At 42.2% G+C, this 16,169-nt stretch overlaps 1 protein-coding gene across 9 annotated transcripts in view; it reads left to right on the top strand.

Moving 5' to 3' along the window:
• Window positions 1-279: 279 nt before the first annotated feature.
• astn1 (astrotactin 1) overlaps window positions 280-16,169 on the top strand; it is a 271,109-nt gene continuing 255,219 nt past the window's right edge. For 6 of the 9 annotated variants that reach the window (XM_061796834.1, XM_061796828.1, XM_061796831.1 and 3 more), the window contains exon 1: window positions 285-775. In XM_061796834.1, the coding sequence (XP_061652818.1) occupies window positions 490-775 (286 nt within the window). In that variant the 5' untranslated portion in view covers window positions 285-489. Of the gene's footprint in view, window positions 776-16,169 lie in introns of all 9 variants that reach the window. The other 3 variants (XM_061796833.1, XM_061796832.1, XM_061796829.1) reach the window with 3 other exon arrangements.

The following is a 16,169-nucleotide window of genomic DNA, read 5'->3' as shown; positions in this document are numbered from 1 at the left end:
GACAAGCGCTAGAGGAAATGGACGCAAAAAGGGATAGAAGCAACATCAACCTAACTTCTTTCGTGCAACTAATTTTTTTAACGTTGATTTCAGAGTTGTATATGCCTATCTATATGCATTACAAAGCATGCATTATTTTGCGAGGCAAAAAAAAGTGATAATATTAATCACAGTGAAGATGTGGCAATATTAACATGAATTTATAAATAATATACCCGGTAAAAAAAAAACATTAGAATCCAGTGCAACCGATGTACGTGATCAAATGAACGCGTTTGCTTTTGCTTTTGCTTTTCCGCGCATGGGCGAGTGGGTTCGGCTTTGTTCCAAGCATTTCGGCACTTCATTTCAATTCAATGAGAAATTCCATTCCGACAAGACATCTTCCCCCTCAGGGCCAGCGAGAAAACAAAACGCACTCCCTCTCCTCGGACTCGGGCAGCCTCGGAGAGAAGCTCCGAGGAGGCGAGAGGAAATCGAGCATCGGCGATGGCGACACCGCCGCTCCTGGGGCTCGCGTGGCTCCTTCTGACCGTCCTACCGGAACATGTCCGGTGTCTCAACGGCGACGAGGACCACAACCAGGACACCGACTGCAAGATGAAGAGCGTCACCGTCTCGGCGCTGCCTTTTTTGAGGGAGAACGACCTGAGCATCATGCACAGCCCGTCGGCCTCCGAACCGAAGCTGCTCTTTTCCGTTCGGAACGACTTTCCCGGAGACGTCGTGGTCGTGGACGACTTGGAGAACACCGAGCTCCCATTTTTCGTCCTCGGTGAGTTTGTGAAGTGTCCCCCGGCGGCTGCTAATGGCGTGCTTTCAAGCCGCGCATGTAGCATCAGCCTCGGTAGCTTTGGCCCGCTAACAACTACGCTGCAATCGTCGAAAAAGAAAACAGCGCGCATGCTGCCTCGTAACGTCACTTCGAAGCTTGAGTGTTATTCATAACCTGACGGCGGGACGTGTGCCAAAAGTACAATCGTAGACGGTGGAGATACAAACAACACCAAAAAGATCTCATATATATGTGTATATGATGCTAGCAGATGAATTGATTGTTGACACGTTCACGTGTTTGTTGACTAAGCGAGCGAGTGTCAGTCAGGCTGGCTTGGCTTTTGTTTAAAAATACTTTCCGTTCCTCTCGCTAATCTCGACATTTCGGCTCATCCTCACTTTGTGCAAAGTTTGCTGGCTGCTGTCCATGGTGCTGATGCGCTACAGAGTCAGACTTCGCTCGGGAGCTTTGAATGAACGGCACATCGTTCATTCAGCGTTTGGCTACCGGCAGCTTGTTGTTTGCTAGTAAGACGCAGTCGGCGAACAGGTCATCGGCCAAGAAGAAGCTGCTGAGTTTGCTTGCATTGCCCTATTATGTCAGTTCTCTCTCTCAGTCGCTTGTCAATCACAAACTTTATCTTCTGTTCTACGGGTCTATATTGTTTGCTTTTGGTGTACGTGCAATTTGGGCCGAATCGTTTTTTTCTGCATGTTGCCAACAACAGTGCTATTTCGATGAGAAAACGACACTAGACAACCGCAACTTGAATCAGGACAAACAGAATAACAGTGTCAGAAAGTTATACATTTAACAATATGGTAAAGATTACGCTTGTAGTGCCATACCCAACTGTAAAACTGCAAACTGCAACTGCAATAATAAACACGTTTTTTTCAAACGATTACCTCTGTGACAGTATCAAATTGGGCATTATCTTTGTAAATGTATCGTTTTCCATACACCTCGTGTATTGGATAGCGTTAGATTGAGAAAGTGCCCGAGGAACATGAACAAATACACAACTTTCTCAAATTTGTGTTTGCTTGAATATTTCTAGGCTGTAAAAATGGTTGTGGCCAAAACATTTTATACTATTGCAAACCTGATTTATTTCCCTTTGAAACGATCCCCCATTTGCAACAAACATGCATGTGTGGGATGAGAAGCATAACTGAGCACGTCTGCAGCACCTACGTAAAACTGAGTGTCAGCACCTGCGCGTACTGGAAGCTCACAGCGAAGATTTGCCACATTTTACAAGGTCGCCGTGCACATTATGTTGTCATGTTTCTTACAAATCAGTTCAAAAGAAAACTTTCCAATTCTATATTTTTGATTGGCAAGAAACAACGACCAACAAAGAAATCATTGCTCCAACGCACGTCTGAACATTTTGTTTCATATTTATATCGCAGTATAAGTATAGTAATTTTCGACTCATTTTCGACTCTTCATCAGGGTTCAGGGTCATGGGTGTGATTCAAACTATCCCACGTAATTTAGGGCGGAAAGACGAACGACACCCTGGATTTGACACCAGTAAATCACAGGGCGCTATATACAGTAGCTAGACTAAGTCTGTATGACACTATCTTGTCACACAGACTTAACTACAGTATTTACAGTAAATGTGCTTGGACTGTAGTTTGGCTTTGAGGAGCTCGCGTTGTGTTTCAATGTGTGTTGCGGTTGAAGTTGCCTGGGGGTTTTTCTGGCAGTAGGGGGCGTGGCCTCTCACGGGTGTCTGGAGACGGCCTCGGTGTGCCTCCGAAGGTCCCCCATGCTTGGCCCCTTGCAGGGCGACGTTGGTGGTGAGGTTTACTGCCTAACACGCGCTGTAGCTGTGCGCCTGTGCGCTTTGACAAAACCAGATGGGTTGGATTCCTGGGCACCCTGCAGCTTCCTGATGCTGGGGTCCCTCTAGTTTCTTGGGTTCTTTGTCTTGGAGGCTCACTTTTCTTGGGGGCACGGGGGTATGCTGTCCAGTCTGTGTTGATTTCCGTGAGCTGCATGATCCTAGCCTGATACATCAGCAACCACTGTGACCCAATATTCGTGTTAGTCGGGCCCAGAATGGGTGCTGCATCAGTACCATGCGCCCGGCGCAGTGACGATTTAGTTGATCTAAACTTACGCCTGCTGAGACCACGTCTAAGTCCGGCGGAGTAGGTAGATTGCTGGTCTCACGTGACTTGGTGAATTTCATTGGGGCATAGGCAGAAAAATTCATTTCATAAATATGTGAACACTGGGCATCAAACCCTTTGACTCATTGTAGTAATCAAGTCATTGAACTCATGACTGTTATTATATTTTTTTAATCATCCAACATGGCGGGCACAGCTACGGGGGTAAGGTGCGGGGGCACACGAACGATCGGGGTTGCGTATAGATACAATATATGAGGTCCACGGACATATTCAAGTCACCGGCGGCTATCAGCAGCTCATTTTGTATTTAAAAAGGGTACCCAGTCATATTGTCTGTTGCCACACCAGCCAAGAGCAGTGACAATGCACTGATCCCTGCGATTACAAATCGTCCTCTTCTGCACACGAGGCTGTCATTGTACCATATTCAAAGGGAACGAGAGGAGACGCTTTGTTTGGACATGATTGAAATTGGTGCAGACATCCCTCTTTCAAATATGCCGGCTGGCGTTTGTCTGCAAAATGAACGAAACCTGGTCTAAACCGCCTCCGTGCTGGATTTACGCTGGTCACGAAAATAGTGCCCAGAATGTTTACAATACAAATAATAATAACAACAACAATAATATAATAGCCCGTGACCCTAGTGAGGATAGGCGGTACAGAAAATGGATGGATGGATGAATACAATAACTTTAAGTAATATCAAAATTAGGCTTTACACGATCAGGATTTTTGGGGCCGATCAGCGAGTTTAAAAAACCGATAACCGATCACAAGATGGAGGAATGTGTCCATTTAAATGACCTGTTCATTTACTGTACATACTTAATTGCTCAAAAAATTATATTTACAATAAATAATGTATCTTTGTTCCTCTATTTATGTCAGTGAGGCATAGTGACAGACAGAACAAATGAATGCGCTTCTATTAGATGGCAGGAAGTAAATACAGTCATTAATGTATCCACTTTTTGTGACATTTTTGTTTGCTGGTGTGCCGTGAGATCTTTCAATTGTAAAATATGTTCCTTGGCTCCATAAAGGTTGTACATCACTGCTCTAGTCAGATCGTGGATTCTAATCAGTCAGGTCAAACCAACATTACAACGTGACAGAAATAATGGGTGCTAACTTACTGTAATTAAATTACTTCATTTTTAATTAAATGACTTCACCCACACCGAAACTTTAGAGCATGATTCGACAGAACGGCGGCATGTTTACGTCCAACCGTTAGCGCTAACAATAGCTTGCTAGGATACATAACGTTTTGTTGCCTGCTTGCGAGCCGTATCGTATTAAAAGTACGAGAACATACCTCAAGCAAGCCTTAAACGAACGTCCTCTCCTGTCCTCAGCACCGGTGACCACCAACGCACGTTTTTACCCATTTTGTCCTTATAATAAAGAGTCGGCCAGCTCCACTCTTGTTGTCATCGCCACGGTAACGAGTGTATCCGGTCGCATTTGAGATGACAAGATAAAGGCCAATGATCGTAAAAAACGGGATTTGGTGGTATTGGAATACAAGGTTTTATGGCAGTAGTCTGACATAGTGCAAGCGTGAAAGAGCAAATTTGTCTTGTAGTCTGATGCGGGCATTACGTGTTGTATGTCTCAGACCACACCGCCGACATTTTTATTTTTTTAAAATAACTTTTTTGGCCGTCAGATATTTACAGGACTACGCCAAAAGACATGCTACAAGATTCAAATCAGATGGATTCAAATATACTGTGCACGGTGGCGACACGGAGTAAATGTCTTTTGCGGAGCCGATCGATGATGTCATTGATCGGATCGCCGAATTATGACATTAAAGCCGATCAGCATAAAATGCTAATTATACGAATACCAATAAGGCCGATAAAATCGGCGTGAAGTCTAATAAAAATCAAACTAATGAATAAGAAAACTACGGCACGGTAGTCGACTGGTTAGCACATCTGCCTCACAGTTCTGGAGACCGGGGTTCAAATCCCGGCCCCGCCTGTGTGGAGTTTGCATGTTCTCCCCGTGCCTGTGTGGGTTTTCTCCGGGCACTCCGGTTTGATTGGAGGCTCTAAATTGCCCGTAGGTGTCAATGTGAGTGCGAATGGTTGTTTGTTTCTATGTGCCCTACGATTGGCTGGCGACCGGTTCAGGGTGTACCCCGTCTCCCGCCCGAAGATAGCTGGGATAGGCTCAAGCAGCCCGCGACCCTAGTGAGGAGAAGCGGTGAAGAAAATGGATGGATGGATAAGAAAAAGATGACTAAAATGAATTAAAAAAATTCCCATTATAGCCAGACAGAGAATGTTTATCAATATTTGTGTAACAAGGGTAAAATAAATAAATAAAAAAAAAAAAAAAAAAATCTAATTCATGCCAGCCTCCATTGGAGACTATTTTCTGTACTTTGTGGAACAAAGCCAAGCAAGCAAATCAATAAACCAGCCGTAACAATTTATTGGCACACTCAAATACATAGTCGTGTGTCTGGTTACATTATGGCTTTTGGATTTAGTTTTTAAAAATGCAGCTGCCGCCCATATGTTTTTATTCGGCTGCCTACCTCGGAAGGATCAAAGCAAAAAGAAAGCGTAATCTGTATGCAGGCTCACAGAGGCCAGTGGGACAGGCAGGGAGCTGGACAAACAGTCTGACACTGACTGAAAAAAAATATATATATATGTATGTTCTTACCTTTAAGATTACGATCTGATAATTTATGGCACACCATGGACATGCTGCCTTTGAAAGTTTATAAAGTAAATAGGAGGGAAGATTGAGGAATCTCATTATTTTGTGCACACACAAGCGTATGGAAAATCACCCGGGTTGAAAAATGGAGGAAAAGCTGCCCATAGGTACTTGCAGGTTCATTTCAAAGTTGCATGCAACAACATTCCCATGTTGAAAGCAGTATACCTGTTCGTTAGTTTCCCACTGTAATGCCCTGATTTTATCCGGCTGCAAAAAGCAATATATCTTAATTTTCCACTGTCATCCCAGACTGGCCTCGATCTGTCAATTTGTCAACCTTGGGGAGAGGTGTTACTGACGAACAGCAGTTCAAAGGCAATGCAGGTGCATGGCCAATCATTGCTTCGCTGACTTGATTTTCTTTTACTATGCAAATCCATATGCACATTTACACATGCACGCGCATGCACACACACGGGCACAAATAGTTACAGTCCTCAACATGAATGAGTGAAGTACGTCTTTTGCCAGTTTCTCAGTCAAAAGGAACAATTTTCTTCAATTTGATGATGATTGGAGTCATCTGTAATTGATATATTGCAAATTTCCATCTATCTATCCATTTATCTATCCGAGGGGTAATATTCTTGGTGAAAATATTGGTCATGTGATGTATAAATCTGCGTATATAACGTATACAGTCCGAATGTTATTTGAAAAATCCATAGCAGTGGTTCAAAAACATGGTTATGTCCACGAATAGCACTAGTATTTTCCCCACTCTGCAGTCAAATAATCCTTGGTCCATAGCAGTGGCCTTATAAAAAAAATAACCAAAAAATAAATTTGCAGTCATTGTCATAGCAACAGGTGAAACTAGAATCCCTAACTGTAAAGTTGTTGAAGCCCAAATAAGTTTCAAAAGAAAGGGGCAGAAACAACCATCCATCGTGTTCAGGGTCATGGGGAGCTGAATCCGACTGCACCCTGGAGTGGTCGCCAGTTAATAACAGCGGACGTACTGTATAGAGTCAGACAACCATTTCACACTCGCGTTCAATCCGTGCTGCCTGCACAACAGAGGTCAAATGAGTGAAATGCTACACCATTAGTTTGGCTATTTTTGCATTGCTATGTTTAGTCCAAAATAAGATTATGCTGTTATTTTTTTCTTGTAAAATCCAACTTCAGTTTTTGTACAGGGGTAGATTTCAGTTCAGTGAGTATTATCTCATGTGTGTTTTGCTTTTTAGTCCGCTTGTTTTGATTGTTTTTTGGGTACAGACTGATGTCATAGAGGAAAAGTGTGATGATCACCATAATACTGGAAAGAAATCGGTATGTATGTCCTGGCTGCTCATTAAAATATGGAGTTGTCGACAATAAGGTGACCTCTAGGACAAAGTCTTTGTCAAGTGCACGAGAGGAAATACATTTTGTAGTGTACAGAAGATGGCCGGCCCAAGCCAATGGAGCGCCCTCGGCGAGATTTTATTTGGCGACCCCCCTTTTGCGATTTACATATATTTAAAAAAAAATTTGAATAGCATCGATTTTAACATTGCCTTCAATTTACATAATTTATATTTAAATAACACCACCCAATTTAAAAGTAAAATAACTTTTACAGGCGGCATGGTGGAGATTTGTTAGAGCGTCTGCCTCACAGTTCTGAGGAGTGGGGTTCAATCCCCGGTCCCCGCCTGTGTGGAGTTTGCATGTTCTCCCCGTGCCTGCGTGGGTTTTCTCCGGGTACTCCTGTTTCCTCCCACATCCCAAAAACATGCATGGTAGGTTAATTGACGACTCTAAATTCAAGTTCCTTTGACAAAAATCCCAACAAAATATACAGCAAGTCAAGTCATTACTTAGTTTTGTTTTGTTTTGCCTTTATTTAACCAGGTCGGTCCCTTTGAGACACAAGGATCTCTTTTCAAGGGAAGCCTGGCAAAGACAGCAGCTTAGAACATGAAGTTCAACCATTAAAACAGACAACATTCACACAATAATAAACAAAAATATGTGGTATTCGGGAGCAATCCAGGTAAATAAAAGGACTGTCAATTAAAGCAAGAGCATGAGCGATATGAAGAGGATGCCAAGTCAATCACAATATTTGTGAAGGTTCCAAGAGAAACTAGTTCCTTCACTTTTAAGGTGCTCTCAAGTGAATTCCAAGCAGTGGGTGCAGAGTCTGAGCAAGATGCAAGTCAAGTCAGTCACACAGTTGCTCACTTCCAGCATATATCGGAGTGATAGTCAAATGTTTTTTCACTGGTCATAGCGCAATAAAGTACATTTACTCATATACAAGCTAAATGAACAACAACTTAGAGAATGAAAGTAAATTTCTGTTATTCTTTTTTTTATTCTTTTTATTAACATTTGCCTGAGGTTTACAGCTACCAATGCAGTATATGGCTGTAAACCTCTAACAGTGGCGTGCTGCTCGGGGTGACGTGATATATACACACTAAAAAATGCCGGGTCAAACTTTTGTAACTCAATTGTTGGTTTGGCACAGTTGGCTCAGAGGTTTGGTCAGTTTGAACCAACATTGGATCAAAATTAGAGCAAATTATTAACCCATCTGTTGGGGAAGAGACACCCTGCCCACAGCACAGAACAAAATGCCTTGACTTCACAACCCAGCTATGTATTGGTATAAGCTGATGGTTCTGAGATTGATCAACTACATTGAGTTACAGGTACACCGCCATTGGTTCGACAAAACCCACCTTCTTGAAGTCGCCATTTTTCTTTTATTGCACCTATTTCATTCAGCCGCGTCTTGGAGCCACCTTCTGACTGCTTCCTGTACAGTGAAGTGGAACAGTAAGTAGTCTACAAGAGTCTAGTTACTCCAGCCTTTACATTAATATGACATGTATCATATGTTATTTATTATGTTTTAGACAACTTTTTGTTTCACATTTGACCAATCTAACGGGAAGGTCACATTTGACCCAATGGCAAGGTCACATTTGACCCAATGGCAAGGTCACATTCGATCCAATGGCAAGGTCACATTCGACCCAACGGCAAGGTCACATTCGACCCAACGGCAAGGTCACATTCGACCCAATGGCAAGGTCACATTCGACCCAACGGCAAAGTCACAGACGATCCAACGGCAGGGTCACGTTTGGTCCAATGGCTGTGTTGTGTTCGACCCAACGGCAGGGTCGCCTCCAATGCATTGTGTTTCCCAAATAACCCATTTGGGGTTGTTTTTGACCCAGCCGTTTTTAGAGTATAGCTTCATTTAGCAACACGAAAAGTGCTGGGCACATCTGTCATACAGAGGCCATAATTTTGGGAAGTCCTCGTCGGGCATTCATCAGATCACTCATAATACACACTATAATAGACAGATGGACAATTTTATCACCTCATGTGGGGTTAGCATAATCGTGTCTATCATCTCCATGGTAATCAGTTTTGTTAAACAGACATATGGATGCATACAAAATCGGAGGCTGTCCAGTGGGATACATATTAGTTGTCTAGCACCATGCATTACTAAGGAATAAATTGTTTTCAGATTGTACCACTCCCATCCTTCTAAAATGTCTGCTAATAATTTTACTCTTCTCTCTCTTTTTACAGTCTGCTTGATTGATTGTCGAAAGGATCCTCGGGCAACAAAACTGCGAAAAGTTTCAAATTCTTGCTCACGTAAATATTTTAGTAGGGTTGGGCTGATGTACGTCATTTTCACAGCTGCCTGCCAGTGCCCATGTTTCAGCCTTAGGCCGGTCTTGACATTGTGTTCAAAAATCTCCTTTTTGTCGACATAGTTTCAAATTCCAGAAGCTACACACGCCATATATTACACATTTGTGATCAGACATATCTATGCGGAAGCTTAGTGCAAGTGAATCCTTAATAAGATACAAAATACAGAAGGTCAATAAGGGATGAAACAACATTTAAAGAATTTACCTGTATATTTCTGTGGCGGCGTTGTTCTGCTTATTCCTTTCAGGAACCTAAAAAGAGTAGAATGAAGGAAAAGAGGCTTGTTGTGACACAATCTGAGCACTGTTGCTCCAATACCAAGCAATAAAAACATGATGTCGTGAATAATATGTGGTAAAAATGTAGCCAAACTCAAATTATGGCTTTTACTTTATTGCATATTTTCCATGAGACATAAAAGCTACTCTTCAACTATAATATCTTAATTTAAAATACGGATTAAACATTTCCATTAAAATCCCAAATCATGTAAAATTCAGGGTTTTCTTTTTTATGAGGTAATTATTAGGTTATGAAGAGCAAATTCTCAGCCTGTTTTCCCCATTCCAGCTCAGCTCTGATGAATCACTAATTGTTAATCTTATGCTATGTTGTTGATGAGAATATTTTCTCTGAAGAAAATGAGGGAATTATAATGTAGATACCCATAACAATGTGGCTTTTAGTTGAAGAAGAGATGATATCCCAAATTAGTTGCAGATTGTGGTGATCATGCAAAGAGCGGAGACACATGCCATCTTGACAGTAAGGCATCACAAGTTGCATTGAAATGTTTCTGTGAAAGTTTTTGGAAACATTTTGTGTTCTGCTTCCATTTATGGCAACCTATTTCAACTTTCCCTTGAATACAAGTGTATTCCAGGCTTGGCACAGGCCATGATCTAAAAAGAACAGATGAAAATGTCCATCTGTCACCCCTGACCCAGGACCATGACAAAGATATAAGATCTTTACTGGATGAGCCAAAGGAAAAAAAAAAAAAAAAAAGAAGTACGTGCCCCATTTTGAGCTCTGCTTCATTTGGAACGCAAGATTGACACATCAAGGTCAGGAGTTGCCAAAGGGAGACTGATATGTTGCTGTAGGCATGTTCCAAACATCGAGCCGGCACCATCTACGCATCAAAAAAGAAAATAAAAAATTAAAATCATACTTCCTGGCAGGATTGGAATAAGCAAACAAGACTACAGAAAAACAAATCATCTATACTTTACATGTAACATGCAGTTTCTGTACTATGGCCGGCCCGCCCTTTACGCCATATTAGCAAATAAAAACTGCGCCGTGGATTCCAGGGGGCGCCAAAACAGGGGCAAAAAATAACCTTGAATATAATTACATTAGTTAGTTCTATTAACTCTTACAATGAAAACGCTAGCAGGCTTATAGATTAAAAAGTAAAGCAATGCCCAATTGATATTACAACAAAATTACAATATATTAGCAATTTTCAAGAGTGCGTGACTTCTGAAATGATTCTTTTTTGAGTGGTGGATGCTGTAGAAACCTGGCAACCCGCAACTCCGCCACTCGGAGTGCAGAGCGCCCCTCATATCATGGAGCAGGGATATCCTAAAATGATTACAGTTGGACTCAACAATTGTTTTTGGATTAAATGGCGACATCCAACTCAAAGAGGCACAGGCTCACAAGCAACTATGACATGTACAAAAACTTCATTCGTCACCATGATACTACAGGCACACGCAGGTAAGCTACACTAACTTGGAGCTGCACAATTAGCTCATCGATAGCTTGTCAAACATTAACCAAGTTTGATGTTGGTTATGCACTGCAACCGTTAGCACCTACTTCCCCCCACCCTACACCTCGTCGACAAATCGGTTTCAGGGTGCATTATACACTCTAAAAACGGCTGGGTCAAAAACAACCCAAAATTGGTTATTTGGGTAACCCAATGAGTTCCGAAAGTTGGATCGACCCAACGAGTGGTTATTTTAGACCAGCAGGTCTGGGTTAGGGAGTTTGACCCTCTGTGTTGAGTTGGGGCTGTCTACCCCAAAATGGGTTGAACGCAATTTTGCCGTTGGGTTGAATGCCACCCCTGCCGTTGGGTCAAATGTGACCCTGCCGTTGGGTCGAATGTGATCTTGCTGTTAGATTGGTCAAATGTGAAACAAAAAGTGGTCTAAAACACAATAATGACAAATACATTATTAATCCCACTGTTTTTGGGCCCGATGTTGATGTTCCTGCATCATACATAACCAGCCCAAACTGGTTCTTGTGGAAAAGTATTTTCTAGTTAGCATTTCTAACATCCAACCATCCATCCATCCATCCATCCATCTTTTGAACCACATATCCTCCTTAGGGTTGCGGTGGTGCTGGAGCCTATCCCAGCTGACTTTGAGCAAGAGGCGGGGTATGGTATATTGTCTTCTATTAATATAAAGGCTGGCCTTGCAAGACTCTTGTAGCCTACTGACTGTTCCACTTCACTGTAGAGGAAGCAGTCAGCAGGTGACTCCAAGTCTCAGATGAATTAAATAAGTGCAATCAAACAAAAATGGTGACTTCAAGAAGGCGGGTTTTCTCAAATCAATGGTGGTGTACCTGTAATCCAATGCAGTTGAACCGTCAGTTTATACCAATAGCTGGGTTGTGAAATCAACACAATTTGTTTTGCGTTGTGGGCAGGGCATCTCATAATTTGCTCTAATTTTGGTCCAATGTTGGTTGAAATTGACCAAACCTCTGACTCAGCTTTGCCAAACCAACAGTCGAGTTCCAAGTTTGACCCAGCATTTTTGTGTGTGTAGTCTCATGGGCTAGTTTATTTTCTCAACTCTGTATGGTACCAACAAGCTAATTTTGAAGAATCCTACAACCAATTTTGCCATAAAATTTGAAGTTCTAAATAAAGCTACGCTTTTCATTATTGACTGGTGGGGTATAATTATTTTCAACATGACATACATGACTGTATGTAATGCTAGACTCTTATTGCATCAGTGTATATTAAAACTTAAAACAGCTGAAGATAAAACTTGAATGTGAATATGGGACAGGCTAAATTCGACTTTGGGGTGTAGTATTTGTTTTATTCTGCCAGGCCGTGGAGTGTTTAAAAGTATATTTGATGCTGGCTTCCCACAATATGATCATCAATCGCCACATAATGCATGTCATTGATTTTCAATTTTTATCAGTATCTAAAATGGGTCAAAGCTTTTATCATTGTTGAGCCAAACAACTATGTTGTGAATCTCAATATACTTCCCAATTGACATGCCTGTAAAGCTATGTTATGAAAAAAAAAAAAAAAAAAACTATTGAACTGGTGTGACTCACTCCACTCTCATTGCTAAATTGTCCCAGTTTTATTACATTTCAGGGATTCTATTGAGAATTGTGATTATTTCTCATTTGAATACTCTTATTGCTGCAAACACTTTAGAGAACTGCGCCAAATCAGCTGATCACAAGTTCCCATGTAAGACAGGGTGGGCAGTTAATTTTTGAAAGGGGCGAGTGAGAATCTAATAAACGGGTGTTGAGGCCCATGTCTTTTTATAAAACACTAAACTGTATTGTTTTATAAATCTTGCGCTTATGGTTAGACTTCTGTAAATGTGACCGGGAGCGCAGTGTGTGTGGTGTGTATATGTGAGTGAGTGTGCATGCGCTTGAACAGAGGCCACGCACAAATGCGCGTGTACAGAGACGGCGACCCGGTACATGTTAGCCACCAACAGAATATTCAGTGAAATGAATGTGCATTACAGTTAATGAAGCGCCATCTCTGCAGTGCATCTGTGCCTTTGTTGTTTCTTGCTGCCTGCCTCTCAGACCGCTTCTGCATTTGAGGCAGAAAACGAAAATCGGTCGGTCGTCACGCCTCTTTGGGACAATACGACCGTCTCTTTCCCCGCCTGCTTTCCGGGATCCGCTCGCAGGTTCGGAGAACTCCCGCTGGGCTGGAAGCCGAACAGCAACTGTAGCAGCGGGGGTCCAAGGAAGCTAGGGAGCCGGCTCTCCATCCCCAAGGCCAGCGGTTACCGAGCCGTGCGCCCGAACAAAGAAAGGGCAAAGGGGGGGAGGGGTGGCCGAAACCAGTCCGTGGCTGGCGAGCTACCAGCCAGAACACTTAAGAAGTCAGAGGAGAGGAAAACACGAGAGAGAGCAAAAACACACGAGCGTGAGGGTTAAGTACCCCAGGGGCGTGTCGAAGAGGGACGGAGAAGACCACACCCATCAACTTGAATCTTGGCTACAAATTTGATAAAAAGAGGTCAAGCATATTGGACTTATTGGACAGTTGCGCTTGTAAAGTGGACACTGACACAGACATAAAGGCATACATTTGGAATATTTCTGCAGAGTTCGTGAAATATAAAAACAGACATTTATCCTTGGTTAAACATCAGATGAGTGTTTAGGGGTTGCAGTACTGTTAAACGCCAGTGGGTGGCGCCTTGCGCGCACGTTTGGATATTAAGCAAATAATTTGTTGCTGTATTTGCATCCCATCGTCGATTGGTCCCTTTTGGGCTGTTGTGAGCTCAAACGAAGAAAGGACTCTTTGAAGACTGTAGATTTCGAGGGGACCTGCTAATTAGCTTAGGGTCCACGAGGCGTCTCCTTGGGCAGTCTCACAGCAGGGCGGCTTCGAAGGATGCAGTTTATCACGCCGTGTCACTGTGTCACCGGAGTTTGCGGGGAGCATGTCCGCCACATATGTCTCTGAAACAGAAAAAAATGCCTTGGGGGGGGAAAATCATTTAAAGGAACATCTGTGACCAAAAACAAAACAATTACAGGCATTATTTTGTATTTATGTGAGAAGGAAGACCACAATCTGTGATAAAATCTTTCATAATACTAATCATAATTCCACCATGCGGCCTTCTTGTGTGTAGTTTGCATGTTCTCCTCGCGTTTGCGTGGGTTTTCTCTGGGATACTCTGCCTTCCTGCCACATTCCACAAATATGCATTTTCAGTTAATTGAACATGAAGAAGAAAATTGTCCATAGGTGTGAATGTGACCTCCATGTGCCCTCTGATTGGCTGGCGATCAGTCCAGGGTGTACCCAACCTCTCGCTCAATGTCAGCAGAGACTCATCCATGACCCTCATGAAGAAAATTGGCATCGATTAATAAGTGTTCTCCCAGTTCATACATGGCCTCTCTGCATACCACATTTTCTTCCCACAATGAACAACATGTAAGTTGAATATGAATACTTTTCTGTAGTCTCATTGTCTTTGATAAAGCAGATCTCTCTTTTTTTAAATGAGTATTTTGAGTAATCAACCATCACCAATGGATGAAAAGTCCGCTGTGTCCATTGGGAAATAGAGTCTCCCTTTGGTCGTGTCCATTCAGTGACAAACATTTGAGAATAATGACTCAGATAACAGCAAATTACATGAAGAGCAAATTAGCAAGATCCCTACCACTTTGGTGTAAATTAAATGTCCCTAAAAATGTGGTGTTTGCCTCGTATTGAATGTGTTGGATGTAACAGTACTGTAAACAAGTTCTATTGAGGCGAACATTTGTTGCTGGCCTGTGAATGTCATCACAGGAGAGGAATTCATTGTTCTCTAGCTATGACGAATGACATATCTCGTTCACTGAATTCATCAAAATAACTTGCATGGCATCGGCCTTATTCAGTCAGCTTGAGACAGACAAGGCCTTATTTGCACCGAGACATTCAGTGTATCAACTGTATATTATTCTTAATCTCCCCATGATTCTTAAACTGTGACAGTGCTAAAGATGTATAGGCCCCCATGTGATTTTTCTCCGCAATTTGCCATCCCTGTTGTCATTGTTACTGTAAGATTTACAAACCTACTCCGTTTCGATGTGCCATGTGCACTAACAGATGCTATCGTCTTGGCCCAGAGGAGGAAGACGGACGACCTGTCTTCTCAACTGAAGCTGAGAAATTGCATTTTTTCTTTCAAATCTGCACTTTCTACTCCAGTGACCTGCACTGGAGCAAGGCCTTTCTCTCCCACACTGTCAGGGGTTGGGTCTTTGAGGGAGAAAGGAAACTTTTAAGTGTCACTTTTAAGGACGAAAATATATCCGTTCAGTTAAGAGACAAACTGACTTTCTAAAGTCAGGCCACATATTGGAAACTCAAACATTGTTTGAGGCAGGCAGAATTACTTTCATAGATCTAATTATCAGCAAACATAATAAGGCACTTATAAGTCCCTACAGAGCTCTAATAATATGACACAATCTCCCAGCATTCTTTCTGGACATTATGCCAACACTGCAATTAAACTACGGCTTGCTTTATTTACAAGACCATCATGTTTAATTAATGTGTCTACAATTTAGAAGCCCAACCTCATCTCAAGAAAAGAACTGGCGTTCTGCTTAATTACTGCAGAAATGAAATTTTAATAAAGGCAGCAGAAGAACTCGACATGCAATCAAGCCATTAAGTAGATGAAGGTAATCCAGCAGGACTGGAGTAAAATTTGAAATTGGCTGTGGACGAAAAAGCTAGCGGGCAACAAGGTCAAGTATTGTGAAATTAACATCCGATTAAAGCTGGGCAAGATGCAGAGAACAGCTGCAATGTTCTTTTTTGCGTTTTTTTAGTACACATGATTGCAACGCAAACTTCCATCGGTTTGTCTTTTTTTAGAGCTGGGCACCATGTAACAGCAAATCATTTAATCATCAATGGCAATGATTTTATATGAAACATGCTCGTGTTTCTTGCTGCTTTGTATGCAGCATGCAGCCCTAAAACCTGATGGAGCTTGTGTTAGACCAAAATCTATATGTGCACC

This window comes from Phyllopteryx taeniolatus, chromosome 14, assembly GCF_024500385.1.
Source record: "Phyllopteryx taeniolatus isolate TA_2022b chromosome 14, UOR_Ptae_1.2, whole genome shotgun sequence".
NCBI lineage: Eukaryota > Metazoa > Chordata > Actinopteri > Syngnathiformes > Syngnathidae > Phyllopteryx > Phyllopteryx taeniolatus.
The sequence above is the reverse complement of the archived record's forward strand: the minus strand, read 5'-3'. Positions and strand labels throughout refer to the sequence as shown.